At 43.9% G+C, this 15,973-nt stretch overlaps 1 protein-coding gene across 7 annotated transcripts in view; it reads right to left on the bottom strand.

The window, feature by feature from the left end:
* The window catches only part of SYBU (syntabulin), a 71,124-nt gene extending 55,480 nt beyond the window's left edge, over positions 1 to 15,644 (bottom strand). The window contains exons 1-3 of one of the 7 annotated variants that reach the window (XM_087864665.1): positions 15,535 to 15,644; positions 15,073 to 15,153; positions 13,140 to 13,344 (exon numbers count right to left, since the gene is read on the bottom strand). In XM_087864665.1, coding sequence (XP_087720791.1) covers positions 13,140 to 13,344; positions 15,073 to 15,096 — 229 coding nt within the window. In that variant the 5' untranslated portion in view covers positions 15,097 to 15,153; positions 15,535 to 15,644. Of the gene's footprint in view, positions 1 to 13,139; positions 13,345 to 15,072; positions 15,266 to 15,367; positions 15,392 to 15,534 lie in introns of those variants that run through there. The other 6 variants (XM_045805769.2, XM_087864667.1, XM_087864666.1 and 3 more) reach the window with 6 other exon arrangements.
* Between the last annotated feature and the right edge of the window lie 329 nt (positions 15,645 to 15,973).

Genomic DNA, 15,973 nt, shown 5'->3' with positions numbered 1-15,973 from the left:
TTCTACCTATGTTTGTTCCAAGAGGAAACAGCAGCAATTCTGGGAAGGCTCAAATTAAAAACAGACAAAGGAAGCTGTTAGAAAGAAGCCATCCCATAATAAACAGGCCACAAAAATTTGAGGCAAGAAATTCTAGCTGGTTCTAGTTTTCCAATATTCTTGCTTCAACACAGTAACCATATAATGCTTGCCATTTAGACAATTTTGCATTCTAGGTTTTGAACAGGAAAATTTGAACTTCTATTCCTTTACCTAATTTTAGCATCTTTTTGGAGTGAGAATTCACAAGTCTACAAGGCTCTACACTAATTCTGCTTCAGTATTATGCAATGTGACACTCCCCAATAGCCAAAGTTGAAGTGCAAGAATTCTATCTATACATCCATCCATCCATCCATCCATCCATCCATCCATCCATCCATCCATTCATCCAACCATCCATTCTTTCCACAAATATTTACTGATTTCCTGTTAGGTGCCAGGTAGCCTTCTAGGTATTAGGGACGTTATGATGATCAAGACTCTCTAAGAGCCTTGTCCTGAAGTTTACATTCTGGTGGTGGAAAGAGACAGTTAATAAACAAGTAGAACAAGAAATCCATAGAGAAGATATGTGACTGTGATGTACTATTAATGAAACAAACTGGGTGATATTATATAGACTAGCAAGGTGGGGGGTGGGAAGGCACTTCATTAGACAGGGTGTCATGGTAGACCCTGAGGAGGTAATCTGAGCTGAGACCAAAAAATGAGAAGGAACTAATCACGGAAAAGGCAAGGAAAAGAACTTCAGGCAGAGTGAACAACAAGGAGTTTGGTGCATTGAGGAAACTGAAAGGAAGCTGGGAAGGCAGAGAGGGAGAGAAGACTGATGACGAGGTTGAGGGACATAGAAGCCCGATCACATGCAGGACCGTAGACCAGGAATCCTAAATTTATGTTAAGTGTGATGGAAGCCATAACGTGCATTAAGCAGATGACAACAATTTGGTTTGTGGAGAACAGACTGTAGTAGTGATAGGGTATCTGGCTAATATTTACTGAGTGCCTACTAAGTACCAGGCATGTTCTAGACACCTAACACAAGTCTTAACTAACAGAGTCTAATATCCCTTCAAGATGGGCACTAGTATCATCCTGCTTTGCAGAGGCATATAAAACCAGCACTAGCGATTATGCCACCTGCCCGGGGTTGCACTCAGTAAGTGGTAGAGCCATGGTAAGAATCCAAACAGCCTGACTCCAAAGCCTTCTTCTTAGCCACTACGCTGTGGTTTAGGAATGAACAAGCCAGAGCAAGTAAATGTGCAGAAGCCCCTGCCATCGTGGAAATCAGAGATGACAGTGGTTTGACTAGTTGGTAGCAGGGAAAATTTAAGAAAGTAGATGAATTTGGGATATATTTTGGAAAAATAATCCAAAGCATTTAACTCATGATATTGAAAAATAGGAAGAGATCAAGGATGGCTTGAGGTTTTTTTGCAACTGGTCCATGGTGGCCATTTCTGAGTTGGAGAAAATGGGTTTATGAGTGTGTAGGGGCTGAAGCCAAGAATTCTGTTTTTGAGGGGCACCTGCGCAGCTCAGTCAGTTAAGAGACTAACTCTTGACTTCAGCTCAGGTCCTGATCTCAGGGTGGTAAGACCAAGCCCTGCATCAGGCTCTGTACTGAGTGTGGAGTCTGTTTGAGATTCTCTCTCCCTCTTTCTCTCTCTCTCTGCCCCTCCCCCACCTCAAGCTGTCTCTCTAAAAAAAAAAAATCTGTTTTTGATATGTTAAATTTGAGGCACAAATTAACAATGACCTTGAAGATATCAAGTAGGTAGTTGGGTATGAGAGACTGAAGCTCAGGGGACAGGCTAAGAACATCACCAACCTAAAGCTGAGCAATTTAAAGATGGCCACCCTTGGGGAGGACAGGAGGAGAAGAGGGCAATGTGACACTACGGGGACAGGGAGAGTGGGGAGCCAGCTATGCGGTCCAAGGAGTGACTCCAGAGGTAGGAGGAACCTCAGAGTATTGGGACCACAGAAGCTGAGGAGGAAAATCCTTCCTAAGGGAGGGGGTTGTTCAATTGTGTTGAGTGCTGCTGAGAGGTCAAGGAAAATGAGGGCGGACAGGAGAAAGATCTGCCAGCATGGTCACCCACATGCTTAACAAGGGCAAATTATGGAGTTTTGCTGTGAAGAGAAGCAGAGAAACATGATGGCAGGCACAAGGAGATGAGGGGTCAAAAGCAGCTTATTTTCTTTTAAGGGGGTGTATACTCGAGTGATTGTATGTGTGAGCGGATGGAAATGGGCTGAGGAAGGAATGCAAATGAATCCCTTCCACCAAGACTTGTCACCTACATCTATAACAATGGAGAGTGGAATAATTATTTAATGAATGTCTCCCTGGTTTCTTGGACACAAAATAATCATCTCACATGTAAACATTCCCGGGATTTCTGAGCTATTCTGGAGCTTCAAGTGCTCCCATACGTCATTCTGGTGCGGCCCTCAGCAGTAGAGGAAGATGAAGTGAAGGGAGGCAAGTCTCCATTTCTTCATAGGACTTGTGCTGTCTTGGAAACAAGGGCCTCTACTTGTTTTTGTTTTTTTTTTACCAAGCTTCAAGTTGTTTGATTTGTGTTAGCAGCCAGAGGGGAAGGAATTTGGAGAGGAAAACACCTTGGGCCAACTAGTGAATGTAGTGTGAGGAAAGAATCTCTGGGGGAGTTCTGGTGAGGGAGGAGCTGGTGTGGAAACTAGGGAGCAGGGTGGCTGTGTCACTGTCCCAAGACAGGTGTCCCTGGCAGGGACTGTTGGGAAGGAATCTATCTGGCAAGCTTCCATTTCTCCTGCTCTGTCCTTTGTAGGGTTATTATCTTTCCAAAATAGGCATGTTACTAATACATCTGACCTTCCTTCTCCTTAGCAATAGGAGTTTATCTGCAGCTTCCAAGCCACGCCTTCTTAAAGACATAGTTATTTATTTATTTTATTTATTTTTAGGTTCCTTTGTGGGAGAAGATGGGAGAGAGGGAGATGGGGAGATGGAAGGGGAGATGGAAGGATCAGAAGGAAAGTGGAGAGCGAGACAAAGACACAGACCAAGAAGCTATCTTGTAATCTCTTGAAAACTTTATAACAAGGACACTGCAAACCACTCCAAGGACACCTGAAGTACAGTTAGCTGTCTTGCAGCAATGTAAATATTTTTCCTTCTGTTCTGTTCTTCTCACATTGAGAATCTGAACATAGTGAGTCAAGAAGGCATAAGGGATACCAATGGAAGAAAGTGAAGGATAAAACAATACTCCCAGTTCCTGCAATTGTTACATTTGGGTTTTTTCTATTTGAAAAAAAAATTGTTTTAAAAAATAATTGTTTTAGGTAATACATGGATATCGTGGTATTTACTTTGTTTAAAAAAGGGAACAAAGAGAGAGAGAGAGATGCTCATATAACAGTCTAATTCCAGTGATATTAATAAAATAAGATTCTGAATTTTATGAAATTTACCCCCACAGACAAAACATCCGTCTGCAGAAGAATGGCCGAATAAAGGACGGCCTTCCCCAGGGTGGAGTACGTGCCGTCATCACAATGAGTGAGGCGACTTCTCTGACAAGCAATGACACGTATGGGTACTGCCTGGATACACATTCCTGGAGGGCAAGGGTTCCGTCACAATTGTCCATCACTCTAGAGCGGCTCCGGGATAGCGCCTTGCCCACAACAGATGTTCAGTAAGTAGTCACTTAACAAATCAACAGAAAGGATCACAGATCAACAAAGCATGATCTCACTTTGGCAAAAAGCAAAACAAAATAAAACCTGTAAATGTGATTACCTCCACTCAATGTGTTTGCACATTTTTATTACATTTGAGTTTAAAAAGATACAATAATTAGCGTTAACAATAGAATCCTCAAAAACACTTCAGAATAAATAGAAGGGTGGGTTAGGGTCCACAGACTCAAGAATTCTAAGGGTTAGGTTAGTGTCTGTGAGGAAGGCTAACTGTAAGGGCACCCACACAAAAAGACGGAGTAAAGCCTGAGCCAGCCAGGAAAAAGGAGGAGCCCGAGGAAAACTCACACTGAGCAGGGAAAAGCCTGGAGGATGAGTTTCTGCAGGGAGGGGGGTGAGTGTGGATGAGCCCACGCGCTAAGCACTGGGATGCACTGGAAAGCTTGGTTTGGGTTCCCTAAAAAGAGAGAGCAGGCATTCAGACCTAGAAATACAGAGAACAAACTGGTGGTTGCCGGAGGGGAGGGGATGGGGCATGGGGAAAATGGGTGAAGGGGAGTGGAGCTATAGCCTTCCAGTTATAGAAAGAACAAGTCACGGGGATAAAAGGTCCAGCACAGGGAATATAATCAATGGCACTGTTTCAGCATCACATGGTGACAGACGGTAGCTACGCTCTGAGCACAGCATAAGGTACAGAGTTGTTGAACTATGTTCTACGCCTGAAACTAATGTAACATGATATGTCAACTATACTCAAAAAAAAAATTTAAAAAAAGAGAGCAGTCAGCCAGAGGAGTGTAACCCCAGGCAGTGGAGCCTGGGGCACTAAGACTGTCCAGCCCTGTGAGCAGCAGCTGGGACAGGTGTCTCTCTCCCCTCTGGCAGAAGAGGGGTGCGCTGTGTCTCTGAGCAGGAGACAGCCAAGCTGAGTGGCAGGGGGGTGTGGAGCAGTTGCTGTGCCCGGGGGCCAGCAAAGCCCCCTGCCAATCAGCAGCCTTGCATACCTGAGTGCGCCAGGTCTCCCCTGGGTCAGTGGGAGGAGACTGGCGCTTTCTCAAAAGCACCTCAGTAGGGTGGGGTGGTGGTTCGTGTCCAGTTGTAGTTCTGGGAAATGTGGGTGTGTGGCTTTGTGCTAACTTCCTTCTTGACTCCAAACCGGGCTGCTGGTTTTTCTCATGGCTTGCAAGTGCCAGTTTGTGAGTGGAGCATTTTCTGATTTTCCTAGCAAAGAGATCTCTCTTCTAGGTACCCACAGCCCTGGAGTCATGGTTCTCATACAGAGATTACTCTTTTTGACATTTAGAGAGGCTGAACTCTCAAGGACAGGAATGTTTCTCTCATTTAATAAGCCCATTAAGTTGAGTATTGGGTACTGTTCTAGTTGTTTTATTCTCCCAACTACTAAGACTCTCAATAAATTTTACTAAATGAATGAAAATACTTGTCCTGTTCTCATAATTATGCCTCCTACCAAATTTCAATGAATACTTATTAAGCAACTGCTATATGTCTGGTATAGTGCAGGGAACAATTCTGTCCCTGCCTTCATGGAGCTTACAGTCTACTGGGGATTCAGGTAACTAAATTTGAAATTTAAAAACCAGGTTGGTCATGTGGTATGACAGAGGAAGCATCGAGGGGCACGTAACCTAGCTATGAAATATATCCTTCAGCTACCTACCCTGACCTGTAAATACACTTACCTATATTCACATCCAGCCTTTCTTTTCTTCCTATACACGTCTTTTTGGGTTCACCCCCAGTCTTGTAACGAAGTTAACACTTTTCTATTCTCTCTCAATCCCTCTCTCTCTCTCCCCCTCCATGTGTGTGTGTCTGTGTCTTTTTTTCTTATCTACTTCCCCTCAGCCTAAAAACTTTATCACAATACTCTATCTTTACTATAAATGCTACACTTGTTTTTTTTTTTTTGGTGTATTTTTCAATGATTTATTAGTTGCATATAACACCCAATGCTTATCACATCACGTGCCCTCCTTAATGCCCATCGCCCAGTTACCCCAACCCTCCACCTACCTCCCTTTCCACAACCCTCAGCTTGTTTCCCAGAGTCAAGAGTCTCTAATGGTTTGGCTCCCTCTCTGATTTGTTCCCAGTTTTTCCTCCCTTTCCCTATGATCTTCTGCTCTATTTCTTATATTTCACATATGAGTGAAACCATATAATTGTCTTTCTCTGATTGACTTATTTCACTTAGCATAATACCCTCCAGTTCCATCCATGTTGATGTAAATGGTAAGTATTCATCCTTTCTATTTCCTCTTTCCCACCCAAGTTTGTTTTATAAGGTTGTCTACACTCTATTTGTCACCTCCCATTCACGTCTCAGCATGATGCAGTTTGGATTCCCTCCCTCCGATTTTCTGGGATTGTTTCTGCCTAAGATCACCAATAACCTGGTGATTTCATCCTTGAACACCTTTTAGTGCACCCCTTCTTTAATCTTGCTGTGACATCAGAAGCTGTTGGCCACTTTCTTCTTGAAACTCTCCCGTTAGGATAAGAGACACTGTCACTCTTGACTCTCCTCCTTCTTCTCTGAACTCTTTCTTGGGTGCCTTGGTTTCCTTTTTCTGTCTACTCCTGCTTTATCTCAGAGGTCTAGCCTTGGGCCTCTAATCTTTCTCCATGCACTGCCCTCGGGTAATATTATCAACTCCCTGGACTTCAGCTACCAATATCTCTGACTTCTCTTCGGAGTTCCAGACCTTTCCCTTTATCTCAAATGCAACAAAGCTTAATCTGAGCTTGTTAACTTGACGCAGTGTCCTTCTTCCCAGTCCTGCTGCTCCATTTGTGTTCATCCGGTGGAAATTTAGATACAACTTTTTCCTGCCCCTTCCACTTGCAATTGGTGACTAAGACCCATATGCTCTAGCCCTCAAATCCTCTCCCATATCATTTTACGGTCTTTAACTAGACTGCCACAATGGCCTTCAAACAGGCAGGCACCTTGCCATCATTCCTGCTTCCTTCCATCTACTGTCCAACACATAATCAGAAGGATTTTTCTAAATTCTAAATCTAGTCACAACTCTTTCTTGCTGAAAACCCTTCCATGACTCTGCAAGATCTTTAGGAATTGCAAAATGGCAGCCCATGAGCCACATTTGGCTATTTATACATGGTACTTAGCTAGCAGAATTAGTAAAAAACCTGAATTTTTAAAATTTTGAATATTGTTAGAAGGAGCACATGCTGTCCAGTTCTGGAGTCCCCTCTATTGTCATCTATCCAAGTGGACTCACTCTCTACATTACTTGTCTAGTTTCTGTATAGATCCTTGATCTCATGGATCGGGGTTAGCACAACATATAAAACCTTTCCTGATGTGGCCTGGCCTACCTTGCTAATCTCGTTTCATGCTTTTAACTCAGGTCTATGATGCCAATGCTCATGTTTATCCACTACACCACACTAATTAATGTTACTTCTTTGAATGCTTGGGTTTATGAAATGTGAGAGGCCAAGGTTGATAATAAATGGAGCAATAAACTCAACTTACAAGGAAGAAGTGTGTGTAGAGTAGGCATAGATAAAAGGGACAGGGAAACCAAACAGGTGAGTAAAGGCTGTCATGTGGTAATCGCATCTAAAGGCGTGTTATCCCACTTATTTCTTGGCACCAGGCTTAAGGCAGTAATTGATTTTTCAGTCTCTGTGTTTTATTCACTATCATGGCTATAGCACAATTCTGCTCCTCATCAGGCATTTAATAAATGTGTATTGGATACTACATTTTTGTGGAAGCTTACAAAAAAAGGTCAATGTCCTGTTACTCCCAGGCTACAGTTCCTCTTTTTCCTCTTTCCGTGAATCCACGGGGTCTTCACCAAGAGTGTACCCAGTATACCTGCTTTCAGTGTACCCCGAATCATCCTAATACCAAAGAAAGTAAGTGCAAAAGAGAAGTATGCTAGAGATGGTGGATCGAGAGAGACAGGATTATACAGGAAAATAATGGAAGAAAATACCTTTTCCTTCCCCTTTACTTGTCTACCACTTGGACACAGGTTACACCAATAATGTAGGTATAAAAAATATTAATGCTAAGACTAATGACATGGGAATTGTAAATACAGAGTGAGAAGCTATCATTTCCAGGCAATGTGGAGGCAATTTCCTTGCCCCATGCCATGAGTTTAAACAGCTTAGCTGGCCACTTCTATCATCTATGATCTCTCTTCATTTTGTGATGCCACTGGGGCATACCCTTCACATCCCTCATCCCAAATTCCCAAACACACTTCATGAGGCACAAGAGTCATCTGGAAAGCCTATAAAATACAGATTCCTGGGTCCTCCCATTCTGGGATAATAGGTTAGGGTGGGGCCAAGGCATCTGCATTTTTAACAAGCTTTCCTGAGGATTCAAAAGTAGACAAACACCATTCGCTGAAATTGAGAAACAATCCAGATTGTTTTAGGACAATCTTAGTATGTTAGAACATAAAAGATTTTCACGTTAAATACCATAATCTGCTCTCAGGCCTGGTCCAATTCCATCATGATTATCATTTACTGTCCCCGCTGCTAAGTATTACTATTATTAAATGGCAAAAAATTTTGCTCTTGCCCTCCTAATTGCGGTCACCACACCCTCTAGGAAATACTGCCCATGTACCCTTCATTTGTAACCTATATCATTAGGGTACTTATTTCTGCGGCTGAGGCAGCTAAGCACCTGAAATATATATTACACAACAGTGCCTGGGTCCCCTACTCATTGAAAGGATACTAAAATCTTAGGGTCTTTGTTTTTTTCTTCACAGCAGGTTGGCAGTCATTCAATTATAGTGTAATTCGGTATTAACAGCTCACTTTAGCTGAAGCAGTTCATCTCCATTCTGGTAATTATGTTCAAAGGTTTACTCTATCCAGATGCCAAGTTTCCTCAACTGGACAAAAGCAAAGTGGAAATATTTCTGTTTGGCAAGGCCTGGCAAATTTTTGGAGGTATTGTCATGTCGCAGCAGGGCACTAGTCAGGTTGTAATTTGCCTTAATTGTTCTTCCCACAAACAGCAACGATGAGTACCTCCAGGTCACTGGCACTGGAAGAAGGATTTCTTCCCAGCCACTGTAAAAACCAAAATACTTTCCACAAACACCTTACTCAGGATTCAACTGCAGAGAATCCTGGAACCTAACCAGTGAGTATATTGACCCGGTACATGTGTTTAATGCGTTAAGTCCCAAACTTGCCTATGTATTTGTGTGTGCACATTAACAACATGGAAATAACTCCGAGAAATCACTGGTCTCCCATAAAACCACCAGTGTTCTCTATACATAATTTGTTCCACCTGCCATGTTTACAAGGCACCCCAAGGAGAACTAGAGTAAAACCCGGCAATCCATCTGCCTCCCAGCTGCAAGGGGTAATTATTACCTCAACTAAGCACGGAGGAATGCCCAGCGTGCTGCTAACCATGTCAGGTGACTGACGGGGGTGATGACTGACTTATCCAGGTCCTGGGCTTTTCCAAAAGTGGCTGGAGTCATGGTAGGGTGACAAACAGAATTCACTACCATCAAAGAGAGGGGAGAAGAATGGACAGAGGACTAATTCAATGGGCCACACCCAGGACACAAATCACAAACATGGATTTTATCACTTCCCATGGCGTGTTAAAACAAGAAACAAGGGGGTACAAGGGTTGGGGGAAGGAAGATGCGGTGATGGTATTCTGAACCACCGGTCACAAAAACTGTTTAAAAAAAAAGTAGGGGGCACCTGGGTGGCTCAGTCATTTAAGTGTCCAACTTTCTGAATTCGGTTCAGGTCAAGATCTCAGGGTTTTGGGATGGAGCCCTGCAGTGGGCTCTGCGCTCGGTGGGGAGTCTGCTTCAGATTCTCTCCTCCCTTGGCCCCTCCCCCTGCACGCTCTTTCTCTGTCTCCCTCTCTCTAAATATAAATAAATAGATAAATCTTAAAAAATAAATTAAAAGAGGGGACATGAAAGCATGCTTTGTTTCTACTGACTTACTATTAACTGTACTTCCTTATGTATTCTTCCTTTTTTTAAACTTTAGTTAATATTTACCAAGAATATATAATATTTTACTTGCCATGCACACAGAATAGGTAGGGCCTGGCCTCCAATACCATATAAACTTAACTGTGCCCAATTAAGGTCTCAGTGACTAAGACTAAATACAAACTGTAAAGGATAGACTGTTTTATCAGGAGAATGATGTCCGATGAAATGCCCAAAACACAGGCATATCTTCAAAGAAATTCTGTTAATGAGAAGCTATTAAAAGAAACGCTCTTTGGGGCTACACCCCAAATGAATTGCAAAAGGTCACACACAACTCCTTTCTCTGAAATGAGAGAGATACAACACGCAAATTAGCATATAGAATATCAAGTCATTAACTGTTCCTTGTCAGGACTCCCGGGGGGAAGATAAGGGAAAGGCAGTGGAGTGGGGGAAGGAATGCAGAGAGTAGGCAAAAATGGACAGGTCACTTTGAAAATACACGGTTCCTGGTCTTTTAATTTCACAGATCAGTAAAATTAAAAGAAAAACATAAGGTAGATGTGGAGAACACACCAATGTGGAGTTGTCATTTGTTTTGCTCAAGCTTAACCACCATCCACCACCATGATTTTTGTTATAACATTATAAAATAATGATATGATATATGATATGATAATATAATATAATATAATATAATATAATATAATATAATATAATATAATATATAAAGGATAGGAAAGCCAGACTCTCAAAATAAAGGATAATTCTTTATATAAGGTAAATTTAATTTCATGTAAAACCACATCCTTCTTTTTAAAACTGAGTTATCTTAGAACATATGATGCTCTTCACAATTAATGCCTTTGATACAAATTTGCGGAAAGAGTCTCTAGTTTGCAGTTGTGAAAACGTAATTTTCAAATTAAATTGCATTGTGTTCCTCCATGATTTCACAACCTGATTGTAAGACTCCCCCTAACTGTGCATGTCCCCTTTCGCATTAGTGAATGTGATGATTTATAAAGAACACAAGCTAATGCAGAATGATCACTCCAAGGCCATGAAGCTACAGTATATCTCTAAATTATTTTAGTTTAATCCTAGCAGAGGATGGCATTTTTAATGTTTCCATGTACCTTGGTCTCTAACTTAAATGCCATGATCAAACAGCCAACACATACTGTGGCCTCAGTGTTGAAGTGGCTGGATCAAAACCAGCTATTTCCCCCTGCTGGTTGGACATGTTGTACATTCTCTCCCTCCCTGCCTGCAGCTTTAATGCTCCCCATAATACCAAACCCATTTATTGCCCATCCACAGACTGACCTCCTAAAGCATCATTAACACACCCCCAAAGGGGGTTCCTGTCAATTTTAGTCACCGCAGCACTCAAAGCTGTCGTGGGGTCTATGGGGGCTCTGTAGAAAAAGAAGGTGAAGAAGGAAAGGCACCGACCCAAACCTTGGGGAAGTACCAACATGGAAAGATGACGCCCAGGAACAGAGGGAATGCTACCCAGAGACTGCATGCGAGGCTAAAGATGGAAAGACAGATTTACAGACGCCCATAATAAGATGCTTCTGCCACTCAATTCTCAGCTAGTTAATGGCAGAAGGATCAATATCTACTTTCGATTTTCATGTACAGCATTATGGCCTTAGTGGGAGACAGGTCCCCAGGAAAGGAGAGATCATCCAGGAACGGGTCTTGGAGAGAATGAGTCATAACCAAAATTAATAATTTTATTGGTTTGCCCAATACATTTTCTAAAATATATGTGGAGTTTTTCTTTTGTTTGACCATCTTTTTTTTTTTTTTTTTTCCGAACACTACTCACCCTGAAGTCAGTCTCAGTCGCAGAGAAAACGATTATGGAGAGCCAATATCAGGAATAAATGTGGAATGGAGTTATGTAAACAAAGCAAGTCAGTTTGAAATGATATCCCCTGGGTTCATCCACACTCAAACAGAGTGATTCCTGAGCTCCAAATGGAGTTAAAGTAAACAGCACTGCCTTCTGCAAACATGCTTTCAGGTTCTAGGTATCTTTGTGTTTTTTTCTTGCAAGAGTATCAAGCAACCATCAGTGGGTCTTGATTTTAAACTAGATTCATATAATCCAAATGGCAAGAAAGGAGCTTTAAAATATATTATTTTGATAGAATTTTTTTTTCAAGAATCAAGCAGAAAATCTGAGGCTTTACAGAGAAAAAAAAATTGGCAGCATAGTATTTTTAATGTACAATTTATGCATGGGATAGAATTATTTCATGAAATTATATGAGAAATCCAAAGCTGTACTTAAAAGAACTCTGAAAAATATATTGACACTAAAAATAATGGAATATTGAATCCTGCAAAATTAGGGCATTAATCACAGCATCTTGGTTCACATGTCCCTCCGCGAACATATGTTAACCTTCAAATCACATTTTCCCCTAAATAAGCCCTAAAAATTATCCACTATGAAACATTCTTTATTACTCACAAGACATTTCACCCAATTTTAAATTTTACCCAATTTTCTAATACTTCTCGAAGAATACAAGTCATTCCAAGTCGTGTGCCTTAATGGGTTGTAATTGGCTCTGTCGTTGATAATGGCGGCACCTTCAGAAGCTATGAAGAGATTTGTGCCTTTACCAAATGTGCTCACAACTTTAAGAAAACTTCCTTAATTGTGTGCCAAAATTGACATCCCTAGTTCATCTTTTTAAGAACCATCAGTATTAATCGCCTCTATAAGCCAGGCACTGTACTAGGAGTATCTTTAGGTCTCATTCAACATTACAGCAACTGTACAAGGTAGGTGTTATCATCCCATTTTATGGATGTAACAACTGAGGCTTGAGGAGGTTAAGCCACTTCCCCAAGGTCATTCAGCTTGTAAATGGTGAAAAGGTCAGGGATTCCAGCTCAGGTCTGACAGATTACAAAGCCTGTGCTCTTTTCCTCTAAACTACAAGGTCAGGCTGGCCCTGGGATATAAACCTCCTAGATCCTGACCTCATTCATTAGGAGCTGTTTTGTCTTTGGAGATTCTATAATCAGAAGTACACAGGTTTATAAAGGCTGCTATTATAAAAATGCAAGCTAATACATTTCCCAGATTTAACAAAGGAATCGTTTTTCTAAACAGTCATAGAAACAAAAGTTAGATTTCATGGGGTAAATTATAAACCAGAATAACATATAAAAACAGGTGCAAATTTCCATTAGTGCTGAAACTGCTGTATTGAAGGTCAAAAGGGCCAAAAAGGTGCAACCTCAGACAATTCATCCTACTAACAGAAGCGTGGAACCAGGCTCTCAGGGGCACACCCCAGTCCATTCACAATGCACCAGCAGAGCACACACTTCGTGACTGTGTGGCTTCCATGGGTACAATACCTGAGCAGAAGCTGTTGCTGCTTATGGTCCTCGCTGAGCGCCCAGAGCTGCTGGCATTGAACTCTCTGCTCTCTTCCTCAGAGAAGGGAGACTCAGAGGCTGGGGACACTTTGTGCTGTTGCTGGGGCAGATGGGGCCGAAGAATCAAACGGGGAATTCGGCTTCGGGAAATCTCCTTCTCATGATGCTGCACTCTCTGCTCCTTCTCAAAATTGGACATTAAAAAGAAAACAAAACGAAACTTGTTTCCCCCTCTTAACGCCTGTTTGTTCCTTCTGGGCTCAGTGTCTAAGAAATCACATTTCTGAATATTGAATCTTCACAGAGCAGTCCTTATCTCAGTTGCTTAAATGAACACCAAAACTCTGCCACTGAGCTAATCCTTTCAATCTACCGAAGAGCACACACACACACACACACACACACACACACACACACACACACACTTCCACCCATTAGCAGGAAAGCCATTCCATTCACCCATGCAATTCCTAACTCACCTTCCCACTCTGGCTTTTTCTATCACATTCAAGCTTCTGCTTCTCTCAAAGCCTCTTTATTACTCACAGCACACTCTGGCTTATTACTTGATTTCCTCTAGACTTCCATTTTGCTTTCCCTGAATTAGCTGTGACAATCTGATTTCTGCTTTCCTATCTACTCAGAGTAGACCCCTATACCTGGAACAATTCTTTCCTGATAGATCATGCAGACTTATCTTTCAAATCCCTTCTCTTCCGGCCAGGATCTTAATTATTCATTAATATCCTGGTACACAAGGCTTGTTGCCAACAGAAAAGCAAACAAAAATCCAATACCCAGTAAGATGGCTCCACCTTTTACATCATGTTTAGCTTTTGTTTTCCTTACAGGACACCCAAGAGAAGAGAGTTTTCTCTCTCTCCTTAAGAACACAGCATTAAACACAGAGGGCGATGCCTTGGTTTTAAAAATTCATAAAAAGTAATATTTTGGCAAGGTTTTCCGATTTTTAAAGTGCTTCCCCAACCATTATCCCATTTGACCTTTACAACCCAGGCCATAGAGAGGACACTAACTTAAATCACTATTTACAGATGAGGAAACTGAGGCTAAAAGCTTAGGCAACAAGACATATCATCTAGAAGCAGAACGAGCCTTAAGTCGTGTTTTTCGGGGTCACCACTACCCTGTCTTGTTAAAATGGATTCCTAGGAGGAGCTCTTTGCAAAAAACTCACTGCTCCCTCCAACCTCTGCAATTGAAAAAGGCCTTTGGATTGGGTAACAAACACTATTTGGAAACATGACCTCCTGCTCATATCCACGAGGCTTACCAGGAAGGGTCGCTGCCAAAGTAAACACCTCCGGGAGGTCTGCACAGTACAGGAATTGAAGGGAAAGCCTCAGCCGCGGGGAACTTCTGAGGTCGTTCAGGCATCCACCCATCCAGGGCGAAAGCCGCACCCAGCCTCGGGATTTCTGCTGCACATCAGTCACCCAGCAGGTATCCCACGTCAGCCACTCTCGGCACACTGCAGACCCTGAACCAATGCTGGGTCGCTGACATGTAGGGGACCTTATTTCTCAGTCACCAGAACACCAAATCCTTTTTATTCACATCACACACCGGACATCATTTGAGAGCCAGATCCCAAATCCTCAATTTCAGGAGATGGGATTAACCCTCCAAAGTCAATCTTTTAATCCTCATGTCAACCCCTCAAATCTTTTCCTCTAGTACCATCTTCCCATCTCCTGGGTCTCATCATCTGAGCAAATGCCCTCTGCCCTCCCAGCGTCCCCACCACCTCTTGTCCCCATTCCCCGCGACTCTGAACGCCACCCCTCCAGCCCTCACCTGGTTCGCCCATTGCCCCGCAGTGCCCACCTTCCCCCTTACTCCGGCGCCCGCGGACGCTGCCACCGGCGCCCGCACGACGTGCTCTCCTTACCTTGGTCTCTCGGAGGGGTCCCATAGCTCTGCTGCCCGCCAGGTCCCCGCGCCGCCGCTGCCGCCGTCCAGGAGGAGGCACCTGCGGGCACGGGAGCGAGGACACTGCGCTGAGCCGGCGCGGGCTGCGGGCGGCGGCTGCTGCGGGGCCGACAAGCCGCCGCCACCGCCACCGCCGCCGCTCTCTCGGCTCCGAGGGCGCGCCCGGCCGCCCCGCCCCGGCCGGACACGTGGTGCCGCCGCCGCTGCCCGCTGCCGCTCCCCGGGCGCCGCCGCCGCCCCGCCACCTCCCTCACCTGCCGGACCCCCGGGTGACTCGTCCCGCCCGCCCGCCCGGTCTCGCCGCTGGCACTTCCCCCTAGCGCCGCGCGCCCCTCCCTCTCCGCTGAGCCCGACTCCAGGGGGCAGGCAGGGGCTGCAAGCTCCTCCAGCCGGGAAGTGCCCGACCCCCTCTCTTTGGCACCTGGGGTCTGGTTTGAAGGGGATGCACGTCTGATGGGAGAGCGGAAAAAAGCTGCGACGTCACTCAGGGCCAAAATGGAGAAAGTTTTCCCTCGCGGCCCCTCCCTTCCATCCCTGCGGTTTTGAGTCAACATACGGCTCCCCACAATTACCTCGCCTGAGAGAGATGGGGCGGGTCCCCCTGCACCCGGACCCCAGCCAAGCCAATGCTGCAGGACTGACACAGCATCTCGTTCAGGGATCTCAACGGCCGATTCTCCTTCGGGGATTTGCATCAGAAGGACCAGGGAAAGAGCGATGAGGCCGCTTCCCAAGGGCTTGGGGAAGTCAGGCTGTTTTAAGCTCCAGGGCAGCCTTTTCTCCATCTCTGCCCTGCAGCGGCTGGGAATGAGTCCCAGGCACACTGCTAGGGGAAAGACACTACAGGTGAACTCAGAAAC

Source organism: Ursus americanus, chromosome 9 (assembly GCF_024610735.1).
Source record: "Ursus americanus isolate L20-20 chromosome 9, mUrsAme1.1.p, whole genome shotgun sequence".
In the NCBI taxonomy this organism is placed as follows: Eukaryota; Metazoa; Chordata; class Mammalia; order Carnivora; family Ursidae; genus Ursus; species Ursus americanus.
Note: the sequence above shows the minus strand (reverse complement) of the source record. Positions and strands in the feature narration are given on the sequence as shown.